The 25,967-nt window shown below is 39.3% G+C and overlaps 1 protein-coding gene across 1 annotated transcript in view; it reads left to right on the top strand.

Annotated features, from left to right (window-relative positions):
- Positions 1 to 25,967, top strand: part of KIAA0586 (KIAA0586 ortholog) — a 67,667-nt gene that overhangs the window by 29,455 nt on the left and 12,245 nt on the right. Inside the window, exons 26-32 of the mRNA XM_070936203.1 lie at positions 81 to 300; positions 3,349 to 3,590; positions 4,252 to 4,328; positions 6,242 to 6,376; positions 7,567 to 7,738; positions 11,171 to 11,295; positions 12,807 to 12,894. Of these exons, the coding sequence (XP_070792304.1) occupies positions 81 to 300; positions 3,349 to 3,590; positions 4,252 to 4,328; positions 6,242 to 6,376; positions 7,567 to 7,738; positions 11,171 to 11,295; positions 12,807 to 12,894 (1,059 nt within the window). The remainder of the gene's footprint in view (positions 1 to 80; positions 301 to 3,348; positions 3,591 to 4,251; positions 4,329 to 6,241; positions 6,377 to 7,566; positions 7,739 to 11,170; positions 11,296 to 12,806; positions 12,895 to 25,967) is intronic.

The following is a 25,967-nucleotide window of genomic DNA, read 5'->3' as shown; positions in this document are numbered from 1 at the left end:
CCTATCTATTTCTTTTGAATACATAACAATATAATCTGACCTTGCATTCCCTTTGTCTCCCCCACCCCCCATACATGCAGGGTCTGAGGCAGTAGTTGTCAGTCCAGTTCATACACCTGTGGTTACCCCTACAGCAACACCCATGGTAGGCTCACCAAGCCCTCCTATATCAGACCGTACCCTGGACACAGGAGTGATGAAAAGACAACCCCCTCCCAATGCATGGGGAGATACAGAACTTCCTTTGGAAGAAGAAAAGCCGAGTCCACAGAGTGAAGAAGATTATAATCCAACAGCTGTGTGAGTCCTCCACAATGTTAATGACTCTTGCAGCCTTCAACTGCAAGAATAAGACACAGCCAAAAGAAAAGCAATACAAAACCGGTTTTTATGCCAAGTTGAAATTGTCTTTCTGGCATTTCTACTTGGCCAGGTGGGATGCAAAGAGGCTTTTTTATATTTTGGGATATATTGAGCTTTGCATCATATTATAGCATGCTCATCTCTCTGCTGCATTTACTCCAATGCTAGCCCCCCCAAACATAAAATGCATTTTAAAAAATAGTAGGCCCTATGTTATTCTCTTCAACGAACTAGCAATGGTTTTTAAAGAAATCCAATGGAAGAGAATATACAGGTGGTCCTCGACTTGCAACAGTTCATTTAGTGACCGTTTGAAGTTACAACCGCACTGAAAAATGTGACTTATGACCGTTTTTCACACTTAGGATCTTTGTAGCAGCCCCATGATCACATGATCAAAATTCAAATGGTTGGCAACTGGTTCGTACTTATGACAGTTGCAGTGTCTCAAGGTCACTTGACCCCCTTTTGCGACTTTCTGACGAACAAAATCAGTGGGGAAGCCAGATTCATTTAACAACCTTGTTACTAACTTATCAACTGCAGTGATTCACTTAACAACTGTGGCAAGAAAGAAACTGGCATTGTGGTCGTATGTCGAGGTCTACCTGTATATAGCTCAGGGTTTAATTGTGAAGTTCTCAGTGCTCTTTGAGTTATTGTTTGCTTGCAGATGTTTCATTATCCTACTAGGTAATACCTTCAGTGTGGGTGAATGTGAGGTTTGCCCCCCCATTATATACTATAGCTTTCTCTGCCAGTGTTTTTGGAGCTGTTGTTTTCTCCTTGATTAGGATATTGTTGTCTGCTTGTCTGATAATAATCCTTACTTATCTGGATGTTGATTGCTAGAGAGAATATATTCTCTCTGTTTCCTTCTTAACTTTTTTTTAAAATTGTCTCTTTTGACTGGTGCATAAAGTTATTTTATCCCTATGTTTTTATTGATGACTGATTTGTCTAAATGCCAAACTTCCAGGAATTCTGTAGGATTTTTTGGATTTAGCTTTGTCTAGGATGCTCACAGCTTTTCAATTGAAACTGATTCAGTCTGCCCATGTGTTGGGAGATTAAGAAATTTTCATTGTGTCTTCTAACTGCTAGTTGGTTTTCATAGATGCCCTCTGCTAGTCTTCTGCCTGTCTGACCTACATAGTAGCTGTGACAGTCTTTACACTGTAGTGCTATAAATGATTCCTGTTTTTCCTTCCTAGATTCCTTTTGGTTTACTCTTAACATGTTTTGGAGAGGTTTGTTTACCTTTTCTGATGTTTTGGGTAGCTATAGTGCAGGGGTGACAAACTAAATTTCATTGAGGGCCGCATCAGGGTTGTATTTGACCTCAAGGGGCCGAGGTGGACGTGGCCAGCTCGACGTCACTCGTGTCGGGGGTGCCTGTGGTGGCTCAAGCACTCTGCCAGCGAAACGGGCTCCCGAGCTCCATTTTCAGCTGCGACGGCCTCCTGCAACCCTCTGACAGCAAAAACACTTCCATTTTCGTTGGGAGAGGTACCGCAGGCTGATCATTCACTGTTTCCAGGGCGGCCCCACAGGCCAGATCTAAGCACCCCGCGGGCCAGATCCAGCCCCCGGGCCTTGAGTTTGACACCCCTGCTATAGTGCATTTACATTCATCTGATAATGTTCTTACACAAGTCCTCTTGTGGGAGGTTGAGTTTTACTTTGCTAATGGAGCATGTGGTTAGTGTGGGTTGTTTTTCAATAGACTTGTTTTTCTAATTTGCCGTTTCCTCCTGCTGATGAGGATATTCAGGAATATGAATGTTATTCTTCTGGAGATGTTGATTAATGTTGTTCCTTTGTTATTATGGCAAAGATGATGAAGCAGTTGTGTATATACCAGATGCATAATTTTGGTTTTATGTGTGGGAGGGCCATAGTTTATAGTAGTCTCTGCTATGAGTCCCATGGACCTTCCTTTGAATTGTTGGTATATTTATTCATCAAACTGAAAGATAGTGCAGAGATTGGTGCAATCCATGATTCTGGACATTTTGATCATTTTTTGATGATTTTTGACATTTTGATTTGTATTTAGCTAAATCTGGTGAGTGGTATAGTACTGCTGCCATAGATTCTTCCGCTAGTTCTGTATCTACGGATATAAAAAGTGCTATGGCTTTGAATGAAACCACAATTTCATTTTCAATTTCTAGTCCCCTCTATAACAGCGGTCCCCAAACTTTGCGGCTTGGTGGCCTGACCCGGGGGGGGGGGAGAGGGGAACTGGGCTGCATGAGTGGTAGGCCACTGTACACATATGTGCACTGCTCAACTTGCAGAAGCAATGGGTTGGTGCATACGCACACGCACAACTCAACTTGTGCAAGTTGAACTCTGCACTCATGTGCACACATGACGGCCCACCACTCATGCAAATTGAGCTGCATTCACACCGGCCACCACTCGTGGAGCCTGATTCTGAATAGGCCACGGCCTGGTAGTGGGCTGCAGTCCAGAGGTTGGGGACTCCTGCTGTATGAGACATTTAGGATTTTTTAAAAAGTTCTTTGGCTATGTTGAATGCTGGAGGCCCTGCTAATGATACAATTGGACAAAGAGATATGTTGGACTTGTGTATTTTGGGCCATTCATGGAAGTGTAGGAGGATGGATCCACTGCTTTTCATTTGCCACTGTTCCTCTTTTGTGATTTGATCTTTCTGGGTTAGCTCATTAAGGATGCTCTTGATCAGGTTGTCTAGTTTCTGTATTGGGTTGGTATTTCCTAGGATGTAAACTTATTTGGACTCCAGTAATTCTTTGGCTTTTTGTATGTATTGTGTTCTGTCCATGATCATTGTGATTTGACCTTTATCTGCTGGTAGGATAGTGAAGCATTTTCAAGAAATGCTAGCAAATATGTGCCAAAACTATGTGTCAAAAATATGAGAAATATTTTAAAGAAATGCTAGCAAATATGTATCATCTATTATTTATAAGGGTTTTCTTTGGTTACTTTTAGTATAATGTCCGTGGGTAAGCACGAAGAGCCAGAGATTTTGGTATTGCCAATCTCTCCTGAGTTACCTCAGATCCAAAGTCCACTTCCTGCAGAACCTAGAGCTCCATCACCTTCCGTGGAAACATCGAGTTCTGACCCATCAGAAGAAAGCAGTCCAACCACCACAGAAACTGAGGCTCCAGACAGACCAATTTCTGAAGGAGAAATTCTGTACAGTTATGGTCAACTGCTAGCTGCAAAAGGTGATGCTTTTCCTGACCTTCTATCATTCTTGTAGCATTTTATTTTTTTAAGAACTCCATATCCAAGAGAATCAAGTCCTGACATATGTCCTATAGTAACGCAATTCCAAGGATAGGTTTGTAAGAGATTTAGAATTTTTTTGCTGGTTTTATTTTTCTGGAGAACACATTGAGAGCTTTTACATATTTAAGAAGACTGGTTTGATATAATTCTGGATGTGTTACTCCAGTTAGCAAGGGTTGAGAATATTTTGTAACACAATAAAAATACCACAGCTCTGGAAAATGCTTTTGCAATGTGAGGCATTCTCTCTTCCATCCCACAGTTTTGGGGTTTGGAATGAAGTAATTGCTTTTGTTTCCCTCATGGGTATTTTGTAACCAGATTGGACATGATACTCTGGCGCAATCACATTTATGAGTCCTACCAATCTGGAAGGAAAAGGAAGAAATCCTTTCAGATTAAAGGGGAAGAGAGAAGATGCCAAACCAGTGGAAGAGTGATTGCTGTAGACTTTGGCAAAAATAAAATTTGAACCTAATCTAAAGGGAGGATTTTCCTATCCATCTCAAAAATCTGTTTTGCAGATATATTTGCAGACAAAAATCCAGTTGCAACCCAAGTGTTCATTTTATAATTGTGTGTTTCTCATTTTTATAGCTTTGGCAGAAGGAGGACTGTCTTTTCCAAACTTCAGTGACAGTTTGGCCAGCACCCTTCATGATGCCCATGAGATGGTAATAAAATCACTTAAAAATTAAACAAATATGATGCTGTAGCCTAATGGAGTATGTATTTAAACTCTGAATAAATGTCAGTTTTGGATAAACAGTAAATATAGAGTAGGAGGTTGGCTTATAAAATGGTAACTAGTTTGCTTTCATACAGAATGAATGTCCATTTTTAAATCCAAGTCAATGGGCTAATAGCAGAATCTCTGGGAAGCCCAAATCAATGATATGCTTCTTAAGTTGAAAGCAGTAATTTATTTACATCAGTAACAAGGTGTTGACACAGTATGTTATGGATTTCGTATCCAAAATTTCAACTCTTCTCTATTCTTGTCATCTTTTCCCCCCAGTTCTTTCGAAAATGTAAGAGAGAAATTGTCCTTGCTGTATACTTCGTTTGACTAGTAATTCCAATATTGTCTAGGAAGCGGTGTTCTTTAACGGCCCTGTACTTGAAGAAGGTTGAAGTCATATAGGTAGTCCTTGGTTAACAACCACTTGTTCTGCGACCATTCAAACTTATGAAGGTGTTGAGCGAATACTGCTTACAACCAATTTTCAAAATACCTGCTCTCCCAGCACCCTGTGGTCATGGATCGTGATGAGGGCATTTGACAACCAGCTTGCCATTATACCAGTTGCAGCATCCCACGGTCACATGATGTCAATTTGTGACCTTCCTGACCTTCCCACAATCAAAGTCAACAGGGCTGCTTGTTAGCCAATTGGGATTTGCAACTTCCTGCTAGCTTCCCCGCTGACTTTGGTTATTGGAAGCCAGTAGGAAGTTGCAAGGAGGTGTTTACTTAACAGCCCTCAGTCATTGCCTAATGACAACAATGGGAACTGCAAGGATTATAATTACGAAGTGATATAGTTTCATGGCACTGCACTTTATGACTGCGTTGCTTAGTGATGGAAATTCTGGTCCCAGTTGTCATAACTCAAGGAAAACCTTTATACCTGTTGACCATGGTCCAGCTTAGTCCATGAATGGCTAGTTTGTAGTCATTTCTAGGTATTGGATAAATGAGATGATGTATCTTGGTGATAGGACCAGTAATATGTATGCATAGTAAAATCCATATTTAATTAGCAGGATTTTTCCCTACTTAAAGGATGGGAAAGATTGAGTAACTGCCCAACCTGGTATTTCAAATGACCGTATTTTTCAGATTATAAGACTCTCTGGACTATAAGACGCACCTAACTTTTGGGGATGAAAACAAGAAAAAAAATCTGCCTCTGCCTCCCAGCATCCATCTGGTATTCATCTGGTCCGTTTGCCGTGGCCAATTTGTTGTGGCCTGTTTGCTGCTGTGGCCCGTTCACCAACACCCATTAGGCACGGCCCGTTTGCTGCTGCGGCCCTTTTGCCACATCCTGTTTACCGCCGCTGCCATGGCCCATTCACTGCGGCGGCCCGTTCTAGAACAGCTGATCAGTGCCGCACCAACCCCCCCTCCTCCTGCCGCAATATTCGCTGTATAAGACACACAGACATTTCTACCCACTTTTTTTGGGGGGGGAGTGCATTTTATACTCCGAAAAATACTGTAATTGAAATTACAACTCTTAGCCTTTGACTGTGCAAACTGAGAATTTTGAGAATTGCAGTGCCAGTATATCTGGCTGGTAGAAGATTGGGGATGGTTTTTCAAGAATGTCATTTTTATTATTTATTTATTTTATTCAATGTGAACACAGGCTGACTCCAACGTATACATACATCTGTATGTACATACTATATGTGTATATCGATACTGTAATAAGGATTCAGTGCTTTTTCTGATCAGTGTTTTAATGCTCTTATTTTTTTAAGTTGCTGTTTCATTTTGAGAGCTCAGAATGTCAGGAATGTGGTTTATGTCTTTTATGAGTAGCTTGGGAAAAAAACACCCCACTATTGTGTCTTTTAGAATTATGATCCTCCCAGTGAGGGACAAGTGATACGGAGACCCCACAGAGGACCCCACAAAGATCAAGTCCTTTCTCTCTTTTCAAAACTGAACCAAGCTCCACTTACTTTGCCTGAAGAGAGTTGCCACTCAGAGGTATCATTTGTTTCTAAATCTGTTGTAATAGATATAAATGGGCAACTTTTTTTGTTTTGAAAGCAACATTCCTTTATTATGATCTATGGGAGACTCATTGCTAGTGGAGCTGAAGCCACATCAAGAAAAAGTGAAGTTTTATTAGCATTTTTGCTCGTTGGTAGCCCATACTTATATTTTTAAAAATCACTGAATGTGGGATCATAGCAATGGCTGATGAGTGGAAGATGCCTCTCTTAATACTGACAAACCCATATTTTTTCATTTCCAATCACCAACGTTGTCTTCCTCTACTTCATTATTTTTTCTGTAAATATTTTAATGTCTTTACTGACACCAGTTGTTTCCATGTTTGGAACACCAGTTACTTGACGATCCAACTATGCGGTAATGAATCAGACTATTAATAGTAATAGTCTGTGTAGTAGTAGTAATTATTAGTGATAATGAGTGAAATTATTATTATTATTAAAAAGAGCTTCTATGCATGCTTGTGAGTAGCTGGAGAAGTCTTCTAGTCCACCTTTTTGTAAACAATAGCTATTTTACCATAAAGCAGGGGCCGGCAACCTTAAACCTTCAAAGAGTCACAAAGGTCCTAACCGGAAGCCCCCCATTCATTTCTGGAGCCGACCATAAGTTTGGTTCCCCCACCATAGAGTCTCCTCCTAGTGCGGCATCCTTTTTCCTCTACTTGTTCTAACCAAAAGCCCTATCAATTGTGGAGCCAGCCAGAAAACCCGCCCCTTACCATAGAGTCTCCGCTTGGGATGCCATGCTTTCCCCCCTTTAACCAGAAGCTCCTCTCCAAATTGTGGCGCCAACCAGCAACAGCAGAGAGATGAAAGAGCCACATGCGGCTCCAGAGCCACGGGTTGCTGATCCCTGCCATAGAGTGTTGTGTAAGCACCTGATTACAAAAGAGCTCTTGTGTCTCTTTAAGACAGATTCCTTTTTATAAAAAGAAAAGAAAATGAGATAAAGGTAAATTGATGTTTCTCTCCTCCCTTCAATTCAGGGCTCTTTTTCATAAATAAAGGAAAGCTGACCTCCCTTCCCTCTGCATTTGTATTTTCTTCCCCTTTCCTTTCCTTGATTCTATGTAAGTGTTCCCTCTGCCCTCCTTCATAAATGGGAACCACTTCGAAATGGAGTAGATGTGGCAACTCTCTGTCTCTTTCTCTCTTTAGGATTCCGACAACAGTGCTGGGGAACTTAGTGAGGGTCAAAGACCAAGGCTAACAAAAGCTGCTGAAAGTATCCTGATGGGACACTCCGTTTATATTGGGCAGACTACCAGCCAAGTTTCTAAAGAATTAACTCAACAGATGCCACCATCAGGACAACGCGATAATGTTGCAGGTATTGGTTTATATGAAGTATTATGAAGTATTCAAACAGATCATAGTAAAACTTGGAAAAAGTTTCCGATTACCCATTTGCAACATAAAACCATGGGTTTAAAACATCTGGAAGAGTTACTTCTTAATTCTATATGCTGGGAAATAGGTAAACCCTAATGCCACAAGGTGTGCTAACCAATATCTAAATTATGTAGGGATGATGTAGATCAAGGGTGTCAAACTTGCGGCGTCACAGCGGTCACACGTGACCTATCAGGACTTCCCCCCCTTCGCAAAACCAGGTGTGGGCGTGGCCAGCACATGACTCATCCAGCCCACGGGCCGGGAGTTTGACAGCCCTGATATAGATTAAAGGCTTTTTAAAAGGTAGCCTTTCTGCTAAGATTTGCTGGCTTTTAGAAAGCAAAACAGAATGTGCATGTTCAGACCGGCATACATTACTCTTTGGAAATTGGAGCTACTATTGCAGTATATTTCTTAAAATATAATCCTTGGTTTATGGTAAATGCCGAATTTCTGTTGCCAATCAAGCAATAGCTTGGGCAGAGGTCATAGCTCAGTGGGGGGAGCCCTTAGAAAGCATCAGGTCCTGTCCTTGGCTGTATGGTAATAAGCTGAGTAAAACATGACCTTAGACCTCATGAAAGGCCCAATTCTGTAATAGGCACTTTCTAATATCAATATACATGTTTACATTTTAATATTTTCAGAAAGCAAATACTTCAACTAAAAGTATTTTCTTACTTCAAGAGTTCTTGATTTAAAACAGCCAAAGACAGCATACTTAGTCCAGAATGTATTTTTTTCTCGGGGTGGTGGGGTGGAACCAGTGGTGGGATTCAATTTTTTTAACAACCAGTTCTGTGGGCGTGGCTTAGTTGGGGGGTGTGGCTAGCTGGTCATGTGACCGGGTGGGCATGGCTAGGTGGTCATGTGACCGGTGGGCGTGGCTATCTGCATAGGGACTACAGAGGGCTGAAAAAAGTCATTTCTGACTGGTCCTCGCACTTTTGACCGGTCCTCGCACTTATGACCATCCTCACATTTATGCCCGTTGCAGCATTCTTAACAACCGTGTCACTCATTTCACAACTGCTTCTCTTCACCATAGTGACAAGATAGGGCAAAAACGTAAAATGTGAGGACAGTCGTAAGTTCGAGGACTGGTCAGAAATAATTTTTTCAGCCCTCTGAGTAGTCCATATGCATAAAGGGATACAGTAATAGAGAGGGATGAAGGAAGGGAAGGGAAATTAGAGTAGGAGGGAGGGTAAGAGAGGGAGGAAGAGAGGAGGAGAAGGAGAAAGGAAGAGGAAGTAGGGAGGAGAAGAAGAAGGGGAGGAAGAGAAAGTAAGAAGGAAAGAAAAGAGAGAGGTGGTAGGTTTGAGGAGAAAGATTGCTGTACAATAAAAAAGATGAAAGGGAAGAAAGCCAACCCCAAACAAATATAAAGATATTAAAGAATGAATTGTTAAACTTTAAAGAATAAAAGAGAATATGAATAAATAACAATAATTAGAAACACACATACAAACATACAATGTATTTTCTTTGAACAGAGTATTTGGCCAGTTCACAAATTTAAACAGTGTTTAGTCATTTCAATTAAATTTACAATTACTATATTTCCTTTTTGCCATATTTATTCCTCATCTATTTTTGTAAAAAACCAATATTACCCTTCATCTTCATCTCTAATCTTAATCAAATTCAATTTTTCCCTTCTATTCTATATTATACCCCTTCCCATTGTTATCTATTTTTATATCCATCCTCACATTGGTTAATTATGTAATATTACAGTTGTTTAATATAAATTCAACATTTTAATATAAATCAATTAGTTATATAACTACCTTTTTTGTATATTAATCAATATGAACATGAATATTCCTATTATTTCCATGCAATCCAATTTCTTACAAATCAATTAATTATATTTACCAATAATAATAAACCAAATAATTTCCCCATATATTCCTCCAAACCACAACTTAACCATTTCTGCTTTCAACACAATATACAATTAATAGTATCTCAATTATTACAATTCCCTAGTTAAATAGAGCTTTTTTTCTTTTGTGTTTTAAAATCTTGAACTCTCCTCTTTTCCCCTAAATTTCCCATTGTTTGCACCTACCTTTTTTGGTGAGGAAAAAGAAAAAGAAATCTCTCTCTGCCTCATTTTGCCACATTGCAACAACAGCAAAGCCAACAGCCTGCTTTACTTTCTGTTTCGTTTTTCAGCATAGCTAGGGGAAAAAAATCAGCACTCTTTGCAAGCAAGCAGCAGAGCCCTGAGCAAAACAGCTGAGAGCAAATCAGCTGAGAGTCAGGAGCCGATCTAAGCAAGGGCTAATTAGCCAATGCTGAAGCTCCGCGGGCCAATAAAATTACAAAAAAACACCGAACCCTTTGTTAAATTGCTGGTTCGCCCGCCCCTCACCCACCACTATTTATTGGCAATAAATAGTGGTGTGGAGGGGCGGGGCAAGGGGCGGGGCAAGCCAGCAATTTAACAAAGGGTTTGGCCGAACCCCCCAGAACCGGCAGAATCCCACCACTAGGTGCAACTCTTGAATAGTTGCAACTTTGTATGCTAATTCTGTAAAAAAATATATATGACTAATGTACAGCATGGCTATATATCATTCCATCAACAGTTTAGGGTAAGTGCCCTTATTTTATTTCAAGCTTGTTGCTTGCATTATAATTCAGAATTATTAACAGTTAAATAGCATGAGAAGTCATTGGTTATAAAGATGACATATTTTCAGAATTTGACTTTATGCACAAATTAAAAACATATTAAATGAGCTTTTTAAAATAAACATTGACTCAATTGAAATACGGTTTGGAAAAAAAAAAGAAAACAGTGAAAGAAATAAGACTGAAAGTAGAACAACTGTAGGAAGAAAAAGTAAATTCCCTTATGCACTGTTGTGTCATATAATTAAGGTATAATGTATAATTTAGGGTTAAAATTGTCCCCATTTTGCGGGGACAACTCTTTATGAAAACTTTCATTATGCTTTCTCCCAATAAAGTATTTTTAAAAGGTGATATTAAGAGATTTACGACTAAACTTTGTTTATGCCAACATGGACTAGTTTAGGAGTTTCAGTTTCAAAACATTTTCTGTCTGTTGGCAAAATTCCCACCAGTTATTTCAAAAAATCACCAGCATGCATATAAAGAATTACAGTGAGCTACTCTGTTAACATATGGGGCATATTCAAAATACAGTGAGTAAATGAAAGATTTGCTCCTCTTGTCTGAGAGTAACCTACAAAGAATGTAGATAGCAGTGTTTCAGTTATGGGATCTCACATACAGTAGTGAGCTATCAACCCATCTTTATAGGTATGCACTGGAAATGGTAACATTTTAAATGGAAACCTGTGCTTTTAATATGTTTTTAATCTCTCAGGAGATATTCTTGATGTTCCTGATGTTACTCATGGGCCAATGAGCATAGCTGAACTTGCTCAGCCTGACACTCTAGGGGCATATGGAAACACCAATTTGACACCCCAGTTGGATGACTCATTGCAGGTAATAGCCCTTGCTAATGTTTTTAACTGTTTTAGTATTCTTTTAAATATAGAGTACTCAAATGGATGTAATTGTGCTAATGACCAAAGCCAAGAAGAGGTGTTCTGGATTTTGCAAAAGCTTTTCTGTATATTACAAAGCAGCCTCTTCCTATGCATTTTACAAGATTTCATTAGAGGTGGAATCACATGGTTTTTTGTGTTTATTATCCTACTATTTTGCATCTGGAGTGGTTTTTGAAGGGTTATTCTTTTGTCCTCAGCAAAAAGAAAAGTGTTTTTTTAACCTGAATTCACATAGACTGAAGTTGAATTCAGATGTTACAAGACATTTTTCTTGATAGTCTCACCTACCATGGAGATAGCTATCTGGAGTCTGTTTCTTTGCATGGAATATTTGTATCCCATTTCTCATTGCTCATTTAAAACATAAAGGCACATAACTCATATAAGCAAGATGCAGTTCAAGTGCTGGTTGTTACTTATAATGCCTTTCAGGGCATTGCACTGGATTATTTGTGGGATTGTTTCTCTCCAGTTGTGAAGTCCAACAGGAAAGGCACATTTTGGATCCCATTTAGTTAGATCCAGAAAATGGATCTTTGGAATTCTATTACCCCTGCAATTCAGCTTCTATAATCCTGCCAACTGCTTGGAAAGCCTTAGACCTGGTTGTGTTCCCAGGCTTGGGGATAGGAAGTTGGCTTGTGCCCAATATATGTTATGGCTTTTGTTGTTTGAGTATTGCCTTGGTAGCCATTTAGGTGTATATATGTTTTTGTGTATGGTTATGGACCTGTATTTATTTTTTTAAGACTTTTATGTGCTTTAGCCACTCAGAGTCACTGTGGTGAGTTGGATGATGAAATAAATACAGAACCAAACCATACTATATGTACATGATTTGTAGTTAATTTTTTCCTGTATATTTTTTAAACTTCCCAATTTGCCTGCATTCTTAGTATCCTCTCATCCCCCATCCAATCAGATCTAGCCCTGCTTGGCTTTTCAAGATCAACCGAATTTAGTGAAATGGTGCCACTGGAATTAATAAAGTAAAATGATTTCAAAGGCTTAGCACAAACAAGGATTTTGCCACTTTTGAAAGGTATCAGGAGCATCTCCTAAAAGAAAACACCTCAGTTTATGAGAGCACTTACTGAGAAATGTCTGTTTTTGGTAGATGGTATAAATCCACAAAATGTGATTTCTCGCATCCTCCGTTATTCATTTCAAAGTAAAAAAAAAATATCTGTGTTCAGGGCAAATGTTATAAAGCTACAGTCTAGTGTTCTGTTTGTTCTAGCTGGCATGAATGAACATTATGGATTACCGGTAGGTCTCATTTTATCAGTTCTGCTTTAATTTTTGCTGGAAAGAAAGCTTGGACAGGGATAAATGTGGAACAATGTTGTTGTTTTTTTTTAATTCTGTTCTTGGAAGTTTTGTTTGATGTTACTTGATCCAGTTAGATATCATAATATTAACATGTGTTTCATAATTGCCATGCAGACAAAGCCCGAGGAAGCTTTCCAGGAAATACCAGTGAATTCTAGAATCATCTGTGTAAAACCAAAATCCGAACATACACAGCAGAAAGGTAAATTATCCTGTTACCGTGTTTGAAACCTGTTGTCCTGATCCATATTGAATTGTCAGATTTGGGGGAAGTGAGTAGTGTATAAAGTAGAGGGCTGCGTATATTTCCGTTACTCTTTTTAACCCACTGCTTGAACACCAGAGGTAAGGAATGGACACTTGTGTGAAGTGAAGGTCTAATAAGACACATGAGAATAGGCCAAAGAGTTTGCAGTTCTCTCCACTCTGAACAGAGCTTCCAAGTAATCCAAATCAAAAAGGAAAAGGTCTTAGGCATTAAAAAATGAAATCAGTTGAGTGACCTTGGGCCAGTTACACTTTCTCAGACCTAGGAAGAAGGCAAAGGCAAGTCACTTCTGAAAATCTTATCAAGAAAATTGCAGGAACTGGTCCAGACACTTGCCAGAAGTCAGTACTGACTCGGAAGCACCAACAAAAAGAAAAAGAAAAAAGGGAAATTGCATTTATTATACGTTGTTAAAATTCCGAGGTATGGATATTGAGAGAAATAGTGAAATTGAAGGATATAGATTGCAGAACCATGCTTCAGTCTCCTTTGAGATTCTGAACTTTTCAGAGTTTCCTGAGGAATAATAATGCAGAGATATCTAGCAGAGTATAGAAAACATATTTTTGCAACTTCTTATACACTTGTAAACGGATTAGCAGTGGCTCCCATGAATGATCTCTTTTGTAGTAAATCCACATTTGGTGCTCTGTAGAGAGCGTATGTGAAGTTTTAGCCAATCTGGTTGTATCTGAGTTTTTGACCACAAGATGGCAGTGGCTTGTGCTTATACAAGAGGAAGGCTAGGAAGAGAAGTCCTCTTTTTGCAAAATGGAAAATGTACACAGCCAACAAAATTATTCATGATGTTAGTAGTTGTTTAAGGGATAACTGCTTTGCTGTAAATGCCATATAAAATAGAATTTAATTAGACTGCTGTAACAGGATAACTGGAAATGTTTATTATTTTATGGTAAACTAAAGTCTTTAAGGCCTAGATCAATTGGAGATAGCTTCAGATTACAGCCTTTTTCTACATAATAACATGTCCTGCTGGACATAAAGGAAATTATCTTGAAATTAGTAAATGATTAAGAATGATTCTACATTCAACAAATAATCATGCTAATATATGTTTTAGTTATCAAATATTTATGCTGGAAAATTTTATAGGCTATTCAGTATAATAGAGTAAATATTATTTATTTTTTTTAATAACAATCATTATGGCCTATGAGCAGTATATACTTGTCTACAAGTTTATAAAGAATGAAGTACTTCTTGTTTGAATCAAAATTTTTATATATGGGTGTGTGTGTGTGTGTGTGTGTGTGCGTGTGTGTGTGTGTGAGAGAGAGAGAGAGAGAGAGAGAGATTATTTTATGTTACAAATATTACAATTATATTTACACTAGTATATTCACCTGAATACGGTAATGTGAAGGAAAACTATTTCAGGTAGTAAAAGACTTCAGAAATGTCTCTTTAAATATTATGAAGATTACTTTACATTCACTGAGAATACAGTAAAATAAAGGTTTCTTTGCCAAATGTATTTCTGGGTAGGATAAGATAATCTTTAAGGATCTTCCTTTTGGATAAATATTGTTGTGCTTCTGATTTGATTTTTGTTCTGTATATACTTGAAAAATCCTCATGTGGAAAATTGATATTCAATTTTTTATACACACATGTACACGTGTGTGTAGTATATTTCATTATATGTGTTTAATTAAATATATAAATACAATATAGTGAAATGCATATATAATCCAGAGTGCAGGGGAAGTTACAATAATTGATAAAGTTAAATTATTGGAAGGGTGCTGTTTGTTCTGATAAGATTTATTTATTTTAATCTGGAACATTGTTTTGGACAAAATTATATAAGGTTGCTAGACTTACTGGAAATATTGGGAAGCCTTTCGTTGTCTTTGAGTCTCTTTTAAACTTTCTCCTGTTATCTATATTAAATACATTTCAAAATTAATATTTATTTACAGAAGTTCTGTTGGTAAATTCTGGTAAGAAAACCATATGAGTTGTTAGTTATGTCTGATACCAGTAACTTCTAGATTTGCAAGATAATTAGCCTTTTAACTTTTTAATGAAGCCTTGCTTTACACTTAAGGCCTTCAATCAGGTGCAAATAAATATGTTGGTTATGTCCTGTTGATCCTACAATTTGGACAAAGTTGCTTTGGGCTGCAGATTATTGCTTCCCATTGCAGCTAATAAGAGGCACAGGATGGGCAGTGCCAAATGGAGGGAGGCTATGAGAAGAGGCTTTCTGATCGGCTACCCCAGAACTTTCCAAAAAAAAGTCCCCACTTGATATGTCCTGTTTTCTGGAAAAGCAGTACCTAATACTGAGTGGCGCCTGAGTGACTCAGGAGCCTGAGTGGCGTAGGAGGCTAATGCCTCCTACTAAGGCAGCATTTAACATCCAGCTGCCTGCAATTACTGTTCAATTCTCACCAGGCTCAAGGTTGACTCAGCCTTCCATCCTTTCTAAGGTGGGTAAAATGAGGACCCGGTTTGTGGGGGCAATAAGCTGACTTTGTATAAAATATACAAAAGTCTGAAGGCTATTGCTTAACGCATTGTAAACAGCCCTGAGTCTCCGGAGAAGGGCGGCATATAAAAATAAATAAAAATAAAAATAAATACTGTAGCACATGGGTGTCAAGCTTGATCACACCACGTGTATACACACATATATAATTCACACACACATTACTTAAATGTTTCTACCTATTACAAGTATCAGCACTCTCAAAAATTCACAAGCCAATAAGTTTAGATAAAGTCTTTTCATATATTGACTCCTCCATGATATGTAGTTACATCATATTAAAGAGAATGTTTGGTATAGTGGTTAAGATGCCGAAGTCGAATTAGGTGAGCAAAGGTTCTAGTTCTCCTCTAGGCACAGAAGCTAAATGACTGATTTGGGCCAGTTATTTTTTCTCAGCTCAACCCATCTCACAAGATTGTTGTGGAGAAAATGGGAAGAAACATCAGGTTGAGTTAATATAAAGGTAGGATATAGCTCTGATAAATAAAAATAAACATCAGTGGTAGGTTACAGGAGAATATTCAGAACTCTGTACTATTACTATCTCTCACATTTTTAAAACATTTGATCTTGTGAAAATCTTGCTTCCTACATGAATCTTCATTATTGAGCCAGTTTTAATATTGGACCAACTTCCTATCCCAAATACCATATGGGTTCCATCAGGCAGTAATAGCAATTATTTGCCATTTAAAATTGTTGGATCTACTGTGCATTGCTATCCTTGAAAATATTAAACATTTCATGAATTTAGCAAGCAGTGCAGCTATCACGATGAAATGGATGATCAAGGAACAGTCTGTAAAAGCTTACAAGATTCCTGTGCAGAACTGGAAAATAAGAATTGGAAGCTAATATGTGTTTACAGAACTAATTTCTTCTATTAATAAATTAATTGCTTAAAACACTTTGCTGCTTGTTGCCTTGTCATTAATCACAAATTATTCTAATGAATTACATTTATTTTAAATTCCTACCAGATGCTTTAGCTGTAAGTAACAACACAGTCAAAATGAACAATTCATACAAAAAAATAACAGATTATGGGATAATTTTTCTTGATTTTCTTTTGATGATTGCTTTTGAAGGACAGAATGATGTGACAATATATGCAATGTTGCTTGAAATAAAAGCTTGCAGTATAATAGGAAAAACGATATTGTCAAGTAGTACAGAGCAATCAGTAGGAACTACGTTTGGGATGGTACAAAACTGGTTGGCATCAGAACTGGGACAATTCCTATGGACTGGAAGAACAGATTTGATGGGGATTGAGGCTAATCACTTTCAGAAGCTTAAGCAGAGTTTACAGTGCTTCTCTGCTTCTATCAACAGCCAGACCAGTTTGGTCCTGGAAAGATCTGGGTGCCAAGCCATATAGAACACTACTGTATAGAATTGATAATACGCTGTTTAACGACCAGTTGGAACACCTTGTGTTAATTTAAAAAAAAACCTTAACGGATTATTATTTTAAACATCATTTGAAGGTTGTATTTCTTCTCATAATATTTCAGCAATTTAGTTCTCTTTCCTATTCTTTCATCTCCCCATAACATTTATCATTAGTTCTGGTGCAAGAAAAAATACGAATAGAGTGCCGGTATTTGATCCAAGAGGAGCTAAAATGGGGAAAGAGGATTAAAGACCACCTCCCCTAATGTTTACTTTGATGAAGGCTGAAGGCCCCAGCAATTATTTTGAAAAATATTTTTAAATCCATAGAATCAATTTTTGATGTCTCACATTATATATATATTTTTGTCTGTAAGCCAGTAGTCCATCACTACTTCTTATAGCAGTGAAATCCTTATAAAACAAGTGAAGAAATGCTTCCTTTTCTCTGTCTTAAATCTTTTTTTCAGAAGATTTGAATGTGGATATATATGTGTATGTGGTGAAATTCCTAAACATATATATATGTATGTATGTATGTATGCATGTATGTATGTATGTAGGTCTTTGGTTATTCGGGTTTTCTCCCATGTAAAATTGGAAGTGCCTTGGCAATGTTTCGACGAAGTCTCATTCATCATCTTCAGGCTGGTGTTTTCGGCTTTGTGCTTCTAGGAACAATGTGTGATCGCAGCTGTTTCTTCCTTAAAGCCACAGGACATGGAATTGACTTTAAAAAGACCAGAACTATCGCCAAAACTGAACACTTTAACAACAGAATAATCAGAGAAGCCATCGAGATAGAAAAACGCCCACACAGCATGAATAAACGAGATGATACCTCCCGCCTACCAGCCATTTGGAAACCCGCTCTTATTGACAAACGAGTTCCTAACACAAAGAATGATACCAGACCCACACTCACAAAAACCACACAGGATGTCACCACCACACATCCACGCAAAAAGCAAACCCAAACCCACACCGATGAGGCACGACTACAAACCAGAAGCCAGACCACAGCTGCATCATTAGCCACTTTAAACCCCTCCAATTCATACATGAAGCAAACTGACACCCACCATGAAGATGTGGCACGACCACGAACGCGAAGTCAAACAACAATGCAGCTCACCAGCTCAAATCCCCCTGCAACTCAGACTAATGCGAGCACAACCAAGCCCCCACCTAAACAGAACACACCCCCATCCAATCAGAGCACAGCCAACCCCCCATCCAATCAGAGCACAGCCAAGCTCCCACCCAATCAGTTCACACCCCCACTGGCAGTTAAAAGGAAGAAACAGCTGCGATCACACATTGCTCCTAGAAGCACAAAGCCGAAAACACCAGCCTGAAGATGACGAATGAGACTTCGTCGAAACGTCGCCAAGACACTTCCAATTTTACACGGGAGAAAACCCGAATAACCAAAGACCTACATACAAATAAATATATATATGTCTTGGCAACGTTTCGACGAAGTCTCATTCGTCATCTTCAGGCTGGTGTTCTCGGCTTCGTGCTTCCAGGAGCAATGTGAGATCGCAGCTGTCTCTTCCTTTTAACTGCTAGTGGGGTGTGAGCTGATTGGGTGGGAACTTGGCTGTGTTCTGATTGGGTGGAGGTGTGTTCTGATTGGTTAGGGGCTTGGCTGTGCTCTGATTGGATGGGGGGTTGGTTGTGCTCTGATTGGCTGGGGGTGTGTTCTGTTTGGGTGGGGGCTTGGTTGTGCTCAGCTTAGTCTGAGTTGCAGGGGGATTTGAGCTGGTGAACTGCGTTGTTGTTTGGCTTCGTGTTTGTGGCCGTGCGAGCTCTTCATGGTGGGTGTCAGTCTGCTTCATGTATGGATTGGAGGGGTTTAAAGCGGCTAATGATGCAGCTGTGGTCTGGCTTCTGGTCCTTGGTCGTGGCTCATTATCAGTGTGGGTTTGAGTCTGCTTTCTGCGTGGATGTGTGGTGGTGACATCCTGTGTGGCTCTCGTGAGTGTGGGTCTGGTGTCATTCGTCGTGTTAGGGACTCGTTTGTCAATAAGGGCGGGTTTCCAAATGGCTGGTAGGCGGGAGGTATTGTCTCGTTTGTTCATGCTGTGTGGGCGTTTTTCTATCTCGATGGCTTCTCTGATTATTCTGTTGTTAAAGTGTTCAGTTTTGGCGATAGTTCTGGTCTTTTTAAAGTCAATATCATGTCCTGTGGCTTTAAGGTGTTGGACCAGGGAAGAAGTTGGTTCCTCTTTTCTGACTGAGTTCTTGTGTTCTTCTATGCGTGCACTTATTCGTCTGTTGGTTTGTCCGATGTATGTGGTGGGGCAGGCGGTGCATGGGATTTCATATACTCCTTGATTTTCTAACTCAATTTTGTCTTTGGGGTTCCTTAGGATGGTGGATATTTTTCGGTTTGTGCAGAATGCTGTCTTGATGTTATGTTTATGGAGGATTTTGCTTATTCTGTCTGTGGTGCCTTTTATGTATGGGAGGAGGGCTTTGCCGTTTTCTTGTTCTCTGTCTTGGATTTTAGTGGGGGTTTCTTTTTGGATTAGGTTGGTGATCTTATTTCTTTGGAATCCATTGGATGTTAGTACGTTAGTGAGAGTGTGTAGTTCGGTTTTTAGGTGTTGTTCGTCAGCTAAGCGTTTTGTTCTGGAAATGAGTGTCTTGGCTACAGAGTTGATCTGGGCAGGGTGGTGGTGTGAGAGTGCGTGCAGATAGCGGTTTGTGTGTGTTTTCTTCTGGTAGATAGTGTGTCCTAGGGAGCCATTGGATTTTCTGTAGACTAAGACATCCAGGAAGGGAAGTTGGTTGTTCGCTTCTGTTTCCATGGTGAACTGTATTTTGGGGTATAGGCTGTTGAGGTGTGTGAGGAAGTTGTCCAGTTTTTCTTTCCCATGTGGCCAGATTATGAAGGTGTCGTCTACATATCTGAGCCAGAGTTTGGGTTTGTGATCAGATTTTTCTAGAGCTTGGGTTTCAAAGTATTCCATATAGAGGTTGGCAATGACAGGTGAGAGGGGTCATCCCATGGGTGCTCCTTCTATTTGTTTGTATTTCTGTCCATTATAGATGAAGTATGTGTTGGATAGGCAGTGGTTGGTCAGATCTAAGATATGCTTGGGGAGGTTATATTTGTTTTGGATAACTGTCAAGGCTTCTTTGATTGGTACTTGGGTGAAGAGGGATATGACATTGAAGCTCACGAGTAGGTCACTGGGCTGTAAGTTTTGTTGCTTTATGATGTCTATGAACTGGAATGAGTTTTTTACGTATGAGGTGATGGATTCTGCATAGGGCTGTAGTTGTTTGGCGAGAAATTTGGCTAGGTTTTGTAGAGGTGAGCCTATGGAGCTGACTATGGGTCTAAGTGGGGTTCCTTCTTTGTGTATCTTGGGGAGACCATAAAGTTTAGGGCATCTGGATGATTTCTCTCTGGGAATGATTCTTTGCTGAATCTCTTCGCTGATGGGGGAGGCTTTTATTTTATTTTATTTCACATCTGACTACCAAACCAAATTAACCAACCTACTCCAAGACTCCATATACAAACCCCTAAACACAGACCCCACCACCTACCTGGAAAAAACCACCAGATCCAAAATAAAAGCCTCCCCCATCAGCGAAGAGATTCAGCAAAGAATCAGGCCTTTAATAACGAGGTATTTTAACTCCTTTTCTCACGCCACTAACGTTCCCTATGTTGAGAAGAAATATTGTTGCAATATGTGTGTGTGTGTGTGTGTATATACATATTTTAATATTACTAAATTATTAAATATTACTAAATATATTGCTTATTTAGTATCCTATGACTATCACTAAGTTTTGTATTTTATGATTTATGATGAATATATTTTTATGATGACTATGATCATGATTTATCACGTATATTTTTATGTATGTATGTATGTATGTATGTATGTATGTATACTGGGAGCTTATGCACCGGAGACAAATTCCTTGTGTGTCCAATCACACTTGGCCAATAAAGAATTCTATTCTATTCTATACTAAGCTGATGCTGGCAAAAATTGTTGCAAAAATGTGGATTTTTAGGTCAGCTACCATACCTGTAAAGGGTGAGATAAAGTACTTGAATGCTGAATCAAAGTATGAAGATAAAACAGATGGTTGAAAAGGGAAAAGGAAGAAAGGTGGGTTCTGTCAGTAGAAGCAGAGAAAAGGGAAGATAATTTATAATACGGATTCTATCTACCTAAAAAAGTCATTTTGCCAATTTCTAATAACTTTTCATGGGGCTCAGAAGCTTACCAGGATGTAATAGGTCAACCTGTTCTACAAAGCACCTGAAAGCAGAACAAGAAGCAGTGGATGGAAACTAACCAAGGAGAAAACCAACCTTGAAATAAGGAGAAATTTCCTGACAGTTAGAACAATTGATCAGTGGAATGGCTTGCCCTGAGAAGTTGTGGGTGCTCCATCACTAGAGGATTTTAAGAAGAGAATGCAGCCATTTGTCTAAATGGTATAGGGTCTCCTGCTTGAACAGGGGATTGGACTAGAAGACCTCCAAGATCCCTTCCAACTCTGTTATTCTGTTAACTTGAATAGTTTTGTCCTGATACTGGGAGCAATAACACATACTGTATTTTCCGGAGTATAAAACGCACTTTCCCTCCCCCCTAAAAGTGGATGGAAATGTCTGTGCATCTTATATAGCGAATATTGGCAAAGCCCTGCCCACCTGCAGGCCCCCACCCTTCAGCTGTTTTAGGCCTCTGTATGCTCCATTTTAGACCCATTCCAGGCTGCAGAGATCGCCATAGCACATCGCCATCTCTGTGCGTTGCCTTTTCAGCCTCCACGCACCACATTTTTTGCCTCCACACAGCCCGTTTTTGGCCAATTCCCGCTGCCTGAAACTGGCCAAAAACGTGATGCACAGAGGCCAAAAATGGGGCATTCAGAGGCCAAAAATGTGATGCCTGGAGGCTGAATATGCGACACAGGGAGGTGGCAATCAGTAGCGATGTGCTGTGGCAATCCCGGCAGCCTGGAACAGATCTAAAACAGAGTGTGCGTAGGCTGAAAATGCAACACGTAGAAGCCAAAAACACGACACGCAGAGGTGGCGATGGACTGTGGCAATCCCTGTAGTCTGGAACAGCTGATTGGCGGTATTCCGGGAGGCTGATCCAACTGCCAATCAGCTGCTCGTGCTGGATCAGGCTGCAATAATGTGCTGAAGCTGACCAGGCTGTTTGCTGCAAGGATGCTAGCCAGATGAATACTGATGGATGCTGATAAGCAGAGGCAGAATTTTTTTTTCTTGTTTCCTTCCCAAAAACTAATGTACTTCTTATACTCTGGAGCATCTTATATTCCAAAAAATACGGTATTTTAAATGCTACTAATAATTGCTACCACCACCATTAAGAGAAGCCAAACATGCAGGCAAGGCACAAATCCCACTGGCATCAAACTTGAGTGATAGAGAACAAAAGCAGATGATGACAAGATGGTGAGGCTGACCTGGTTTCATCTTTTCAAGCATTGGCCATATTGCATAAATGGGGAACAATATTAATGGTAAATACAGGAAAACCTCTCTGAGATGCTAATGACTGCATTTGCCCAAGAGCTATCTCATTACCCTTGCCAAAATTTCTCATAAATTGGATCTGTCATTCACAGCATGGTGCCTATCATTCTGACACATACCAAGCAGAAAATATAAAAGTGTCCTTAACTGCCCTCTGGCTTTAACCCCCACCCCTGTAACTTGAATTAGTTGCAGGGTCCATTTTATGTATACAAAATGAAGCTATAGCCGAAGCTGCTTAGAAAAATCATATTCCCTGATTGTAAATATCTGCATTTGTCTGTTTTAATAACTGAATAGTTGTTATGTCTATAAAATAACCATCAATCCGTTAGCCCCCCTGGTGCAGATTCTCATGATCTTTTCGAAGCTATGTTATTCTGCATTCTGCATATATTTATGCTTCCGTAAATTAATTCCTTTCGTGATAGTTCTAGATTGCATTCCTGAATTACAATTAGAAAAAGTAATCACTTTCAACGTTTTATTTTGAAATGCAAAGGTATCAGTCTCAAAACAGTTTCAGCCAGTAAAAAATCATTTTTTATAAATGAATTTAGAATCTGGTGGGAAAAGGAGGCTTAGGTGTAAGAGTCTGTAATTGGAAACTGTTTGGTTCTCAGACTTTGGCCAGAAAGGGTCTGCTACTAGGGTCATTGCTGATGTTGAAAAGATTATCAGTGAGATGAGTGATGCTGGTGAAAAGATTTTGGTATCCAAACAAAGCGTCAGGGTTCCAAGGAACACCCCCAACAAAATAAAGCTCTGAGGCCTGAGGTTCCTCAAAGTTCCAATTTATTAGAGATGTCATGTTGGCACATCTGGGAAAACCCGAATCTGAAGCTTCCAGGTTTTCCCCACCCAGCTAAGAGTTCACAGCCCTGCCCCATACCCACAAGTTCATCACATTGTCCAATCAACTTTTCACACTCCACCGGATACAATCTTCAGGCAGTCTCCATCAGACGCAGGCAAAAGTCCTTGAATACGGAATGTTGTTATGACTAACTTTCTACCGCTCCAACAACAACCCCCTCCCAACTTCCCCAGCTAAAAAATGTGGCAGTTTAGAAGCAAAAAGAAAATTGTCTTCCAAAACTGACACAAAGATTTGTGGAGATAGTCTGTGGATCCCAAATGTATGGGACATTTATTCTGCTAGTCCATCTGAGTTTATCCTTTAGCAACTTTCCTTATTTTGGTGCCTCCAAAACAACAGAACAGATAACAGAGTTGGAAGGTCTTCTATTCTTGGAGGTCTTCCAGTCCAACCCTTTGCTCTGGCAGGAAACCCTATACCATTTCAGACAATGGCTGTCCAACATCTTCTTAAAAACTTCCAATGATGAAGCATTCACGACTTCTGAAGGCAAGCTGTTCCACTGATTAATTTTTCTGTCAGGAAATTTCTCCTTATTTCTAACCTGCTTCTCTCCTTGATTAGTTTTCACCCGTTGTTTCTTGTCCTGCCTTAAGGTGCTTTGGAGAATAGGTTGCCCCCCCCTCCCCTTAAAGATATGTTATGACTGCAATTTCAAGCATCCCCAACAGCAGAGTTGGCATAAGGATGGCTCACCAACAGAGCAGCACTGCTGAATGAGTTCAATATTCGGTACTTCCCACAATTGCCACCAAAAGCCTGTAAGCAGAGCATAAATGCTATAGCTGTTTCCCTCAGCAGCATATGTTTTTTGTTTATTATGAAATCCCTTCAACAAATTTTCTAAGCAACATATAAAATATCCCTTTAACTTTCCAGAAGGAAACAGGAGATAAAATTTCACTTCAATTTATACTGTAGTTCAGGGGTGGGTTCTGCTTACCTTTACTACCGGTTCGCATCATGCCCGCACGCATGCGCAGATCACTTCTGATGATGTCCGGGTCAGTGGGCAGAGCCTCCCGCTGGTTTTACTACCGGTTCATGCAAACTGGTCCGAACCGGGGGCAACCCACCACTGCTGTAGTTCCTAATATGCTTCCAAAAATGCCTAAAGAGACTTATGCCAAGTCTCTCTGCAGATGGTATTAAACAAAGAAGGAGCTATTACTGAAACAGCCTTCATAATGCAGGGGAATCTAGAAAACCACCTCTGTTGACAAGGTTAGTGTCTAGATAAGAAAATATGTTAGGAGTTAAGTCTTCAGGTCTTTCAGCCTCAAACATTTTGAACTGGCCTACAATGATGCTTAAAGGCTTATGGACCCCTTTTGAATTTTCAATATTTCTGCATAAGAAATCTGCATAATTATGACCTAAAATATGAGCTTTTCACCACACGTCCCAAAGCTAGGTAGGAAAACCTCAGTTAAACAAATTATTTATTTGTTTATTATTGAGAATGATCCAAATTACATATTTATGTGTGTACCTCTAGGATTATCCATTCATTTAGCAATACAGAAAGGTTTAAATTAACCAAACCAGCATTGCCTAATTTTCTGATACACCCACAGTTTTCAGCAGTAATGCCTGCAGCCATTTGCAACTCTTGTTCATTTTTTTGTTTTCAACAACTTCTTACCCTGTAATTAACTGAGAATGCCAGCTTAGTTTACAGGTAAATATTTGGAGGGAAAGATACAATATAACAATTTGCACATTGTTTTCAGAAGCAGCCCCATGTATAATGCATAACCATTGAAGGAGTTTCCAGAAGGTGAAAAACTCTAGGGATGCTTTTGTTCAGACAGGGTTATATATCAATCATATTGTAGAGAGTAAAGAGACTGACCTGGACAGAAATAGGCAAGATCCATTACCAAAGCAACAAGGCAAAAAACAAGGCTTAAACCCAAGTGCACAGAAGGTTTATGAAAATGTCTCAAAAACTTCCCTAACTCATAGGAGTATAAAAGGGAAGGGAGGTAAAGCACCGTCAGGCCCACAGTAACCAAGCTTAATACGGATAGTTTAGTCCTCGTGGGGAGTTTATTTCTTGGTCTTCTCTACTTCATGGGGCTGATGATTTATCTGAATTTTAAATGTGATTTTATTACACCTGATGTAGCCCTTATGCTACTGAAGACTGGTTTTAGGACATCAGTTATCACAATGACATTTGCTGCAAAAAAACTGAGCTTATTGTTATTTAAATCTCCTTTTGAAACCACTGAAAACAGTACCCCCGTCATTGTATTTTTGAATTTCACTAATTATGTGTGACAAAGGTTTGCTTTTTTTTATCCAAATCTTGACAATTAATTGCCTTGAGAAAGCAGAAAGTAATAACTTTCCCATTTGCGTCACAGTTCAGCAGCATATCCTTCTTTACCCTTGCAGTTCATAGTTTTTAAAAAATGATTTATTTCACATAGAATTGGACAAAGTGAATTTACTTTGACATACACTCATTGCAGTGTAAACTCCTAGTTCTCACCCTTAGGGTTGCAAAAGAGGATGTATTAATACTGCATATGTAATGAATTCCAACAATGTTGGCTTGATGTTTGTAACACTCCATCATTGTAAGACTATGTGTGCTTTGTTCTATATATAATCCAACATCAAGCAGATCTATATTAATTCACTGAAATGTA

This window comes from Pituophis catenifer, unplaced genomic scaffold (genome assembly GCF_029215685.1).
Source record: "Pituophis catenifer annectens isolate HBS135680 unplaced genomic scaffold, rPitCat1.0.hap2 SCAF_1, whole genome shotgun sequence".
NCBI lineage: Eukaryota > Metazoa > Chordata > Lepidosauria > Squamata > Colubridae > Pituophis > Pituophis catenifer.
The sequence above is the reverse complement of the archived record's forward strand: the minus strand, read 5'-3'. Positions and strand labels throughout refer to the sequence as shown.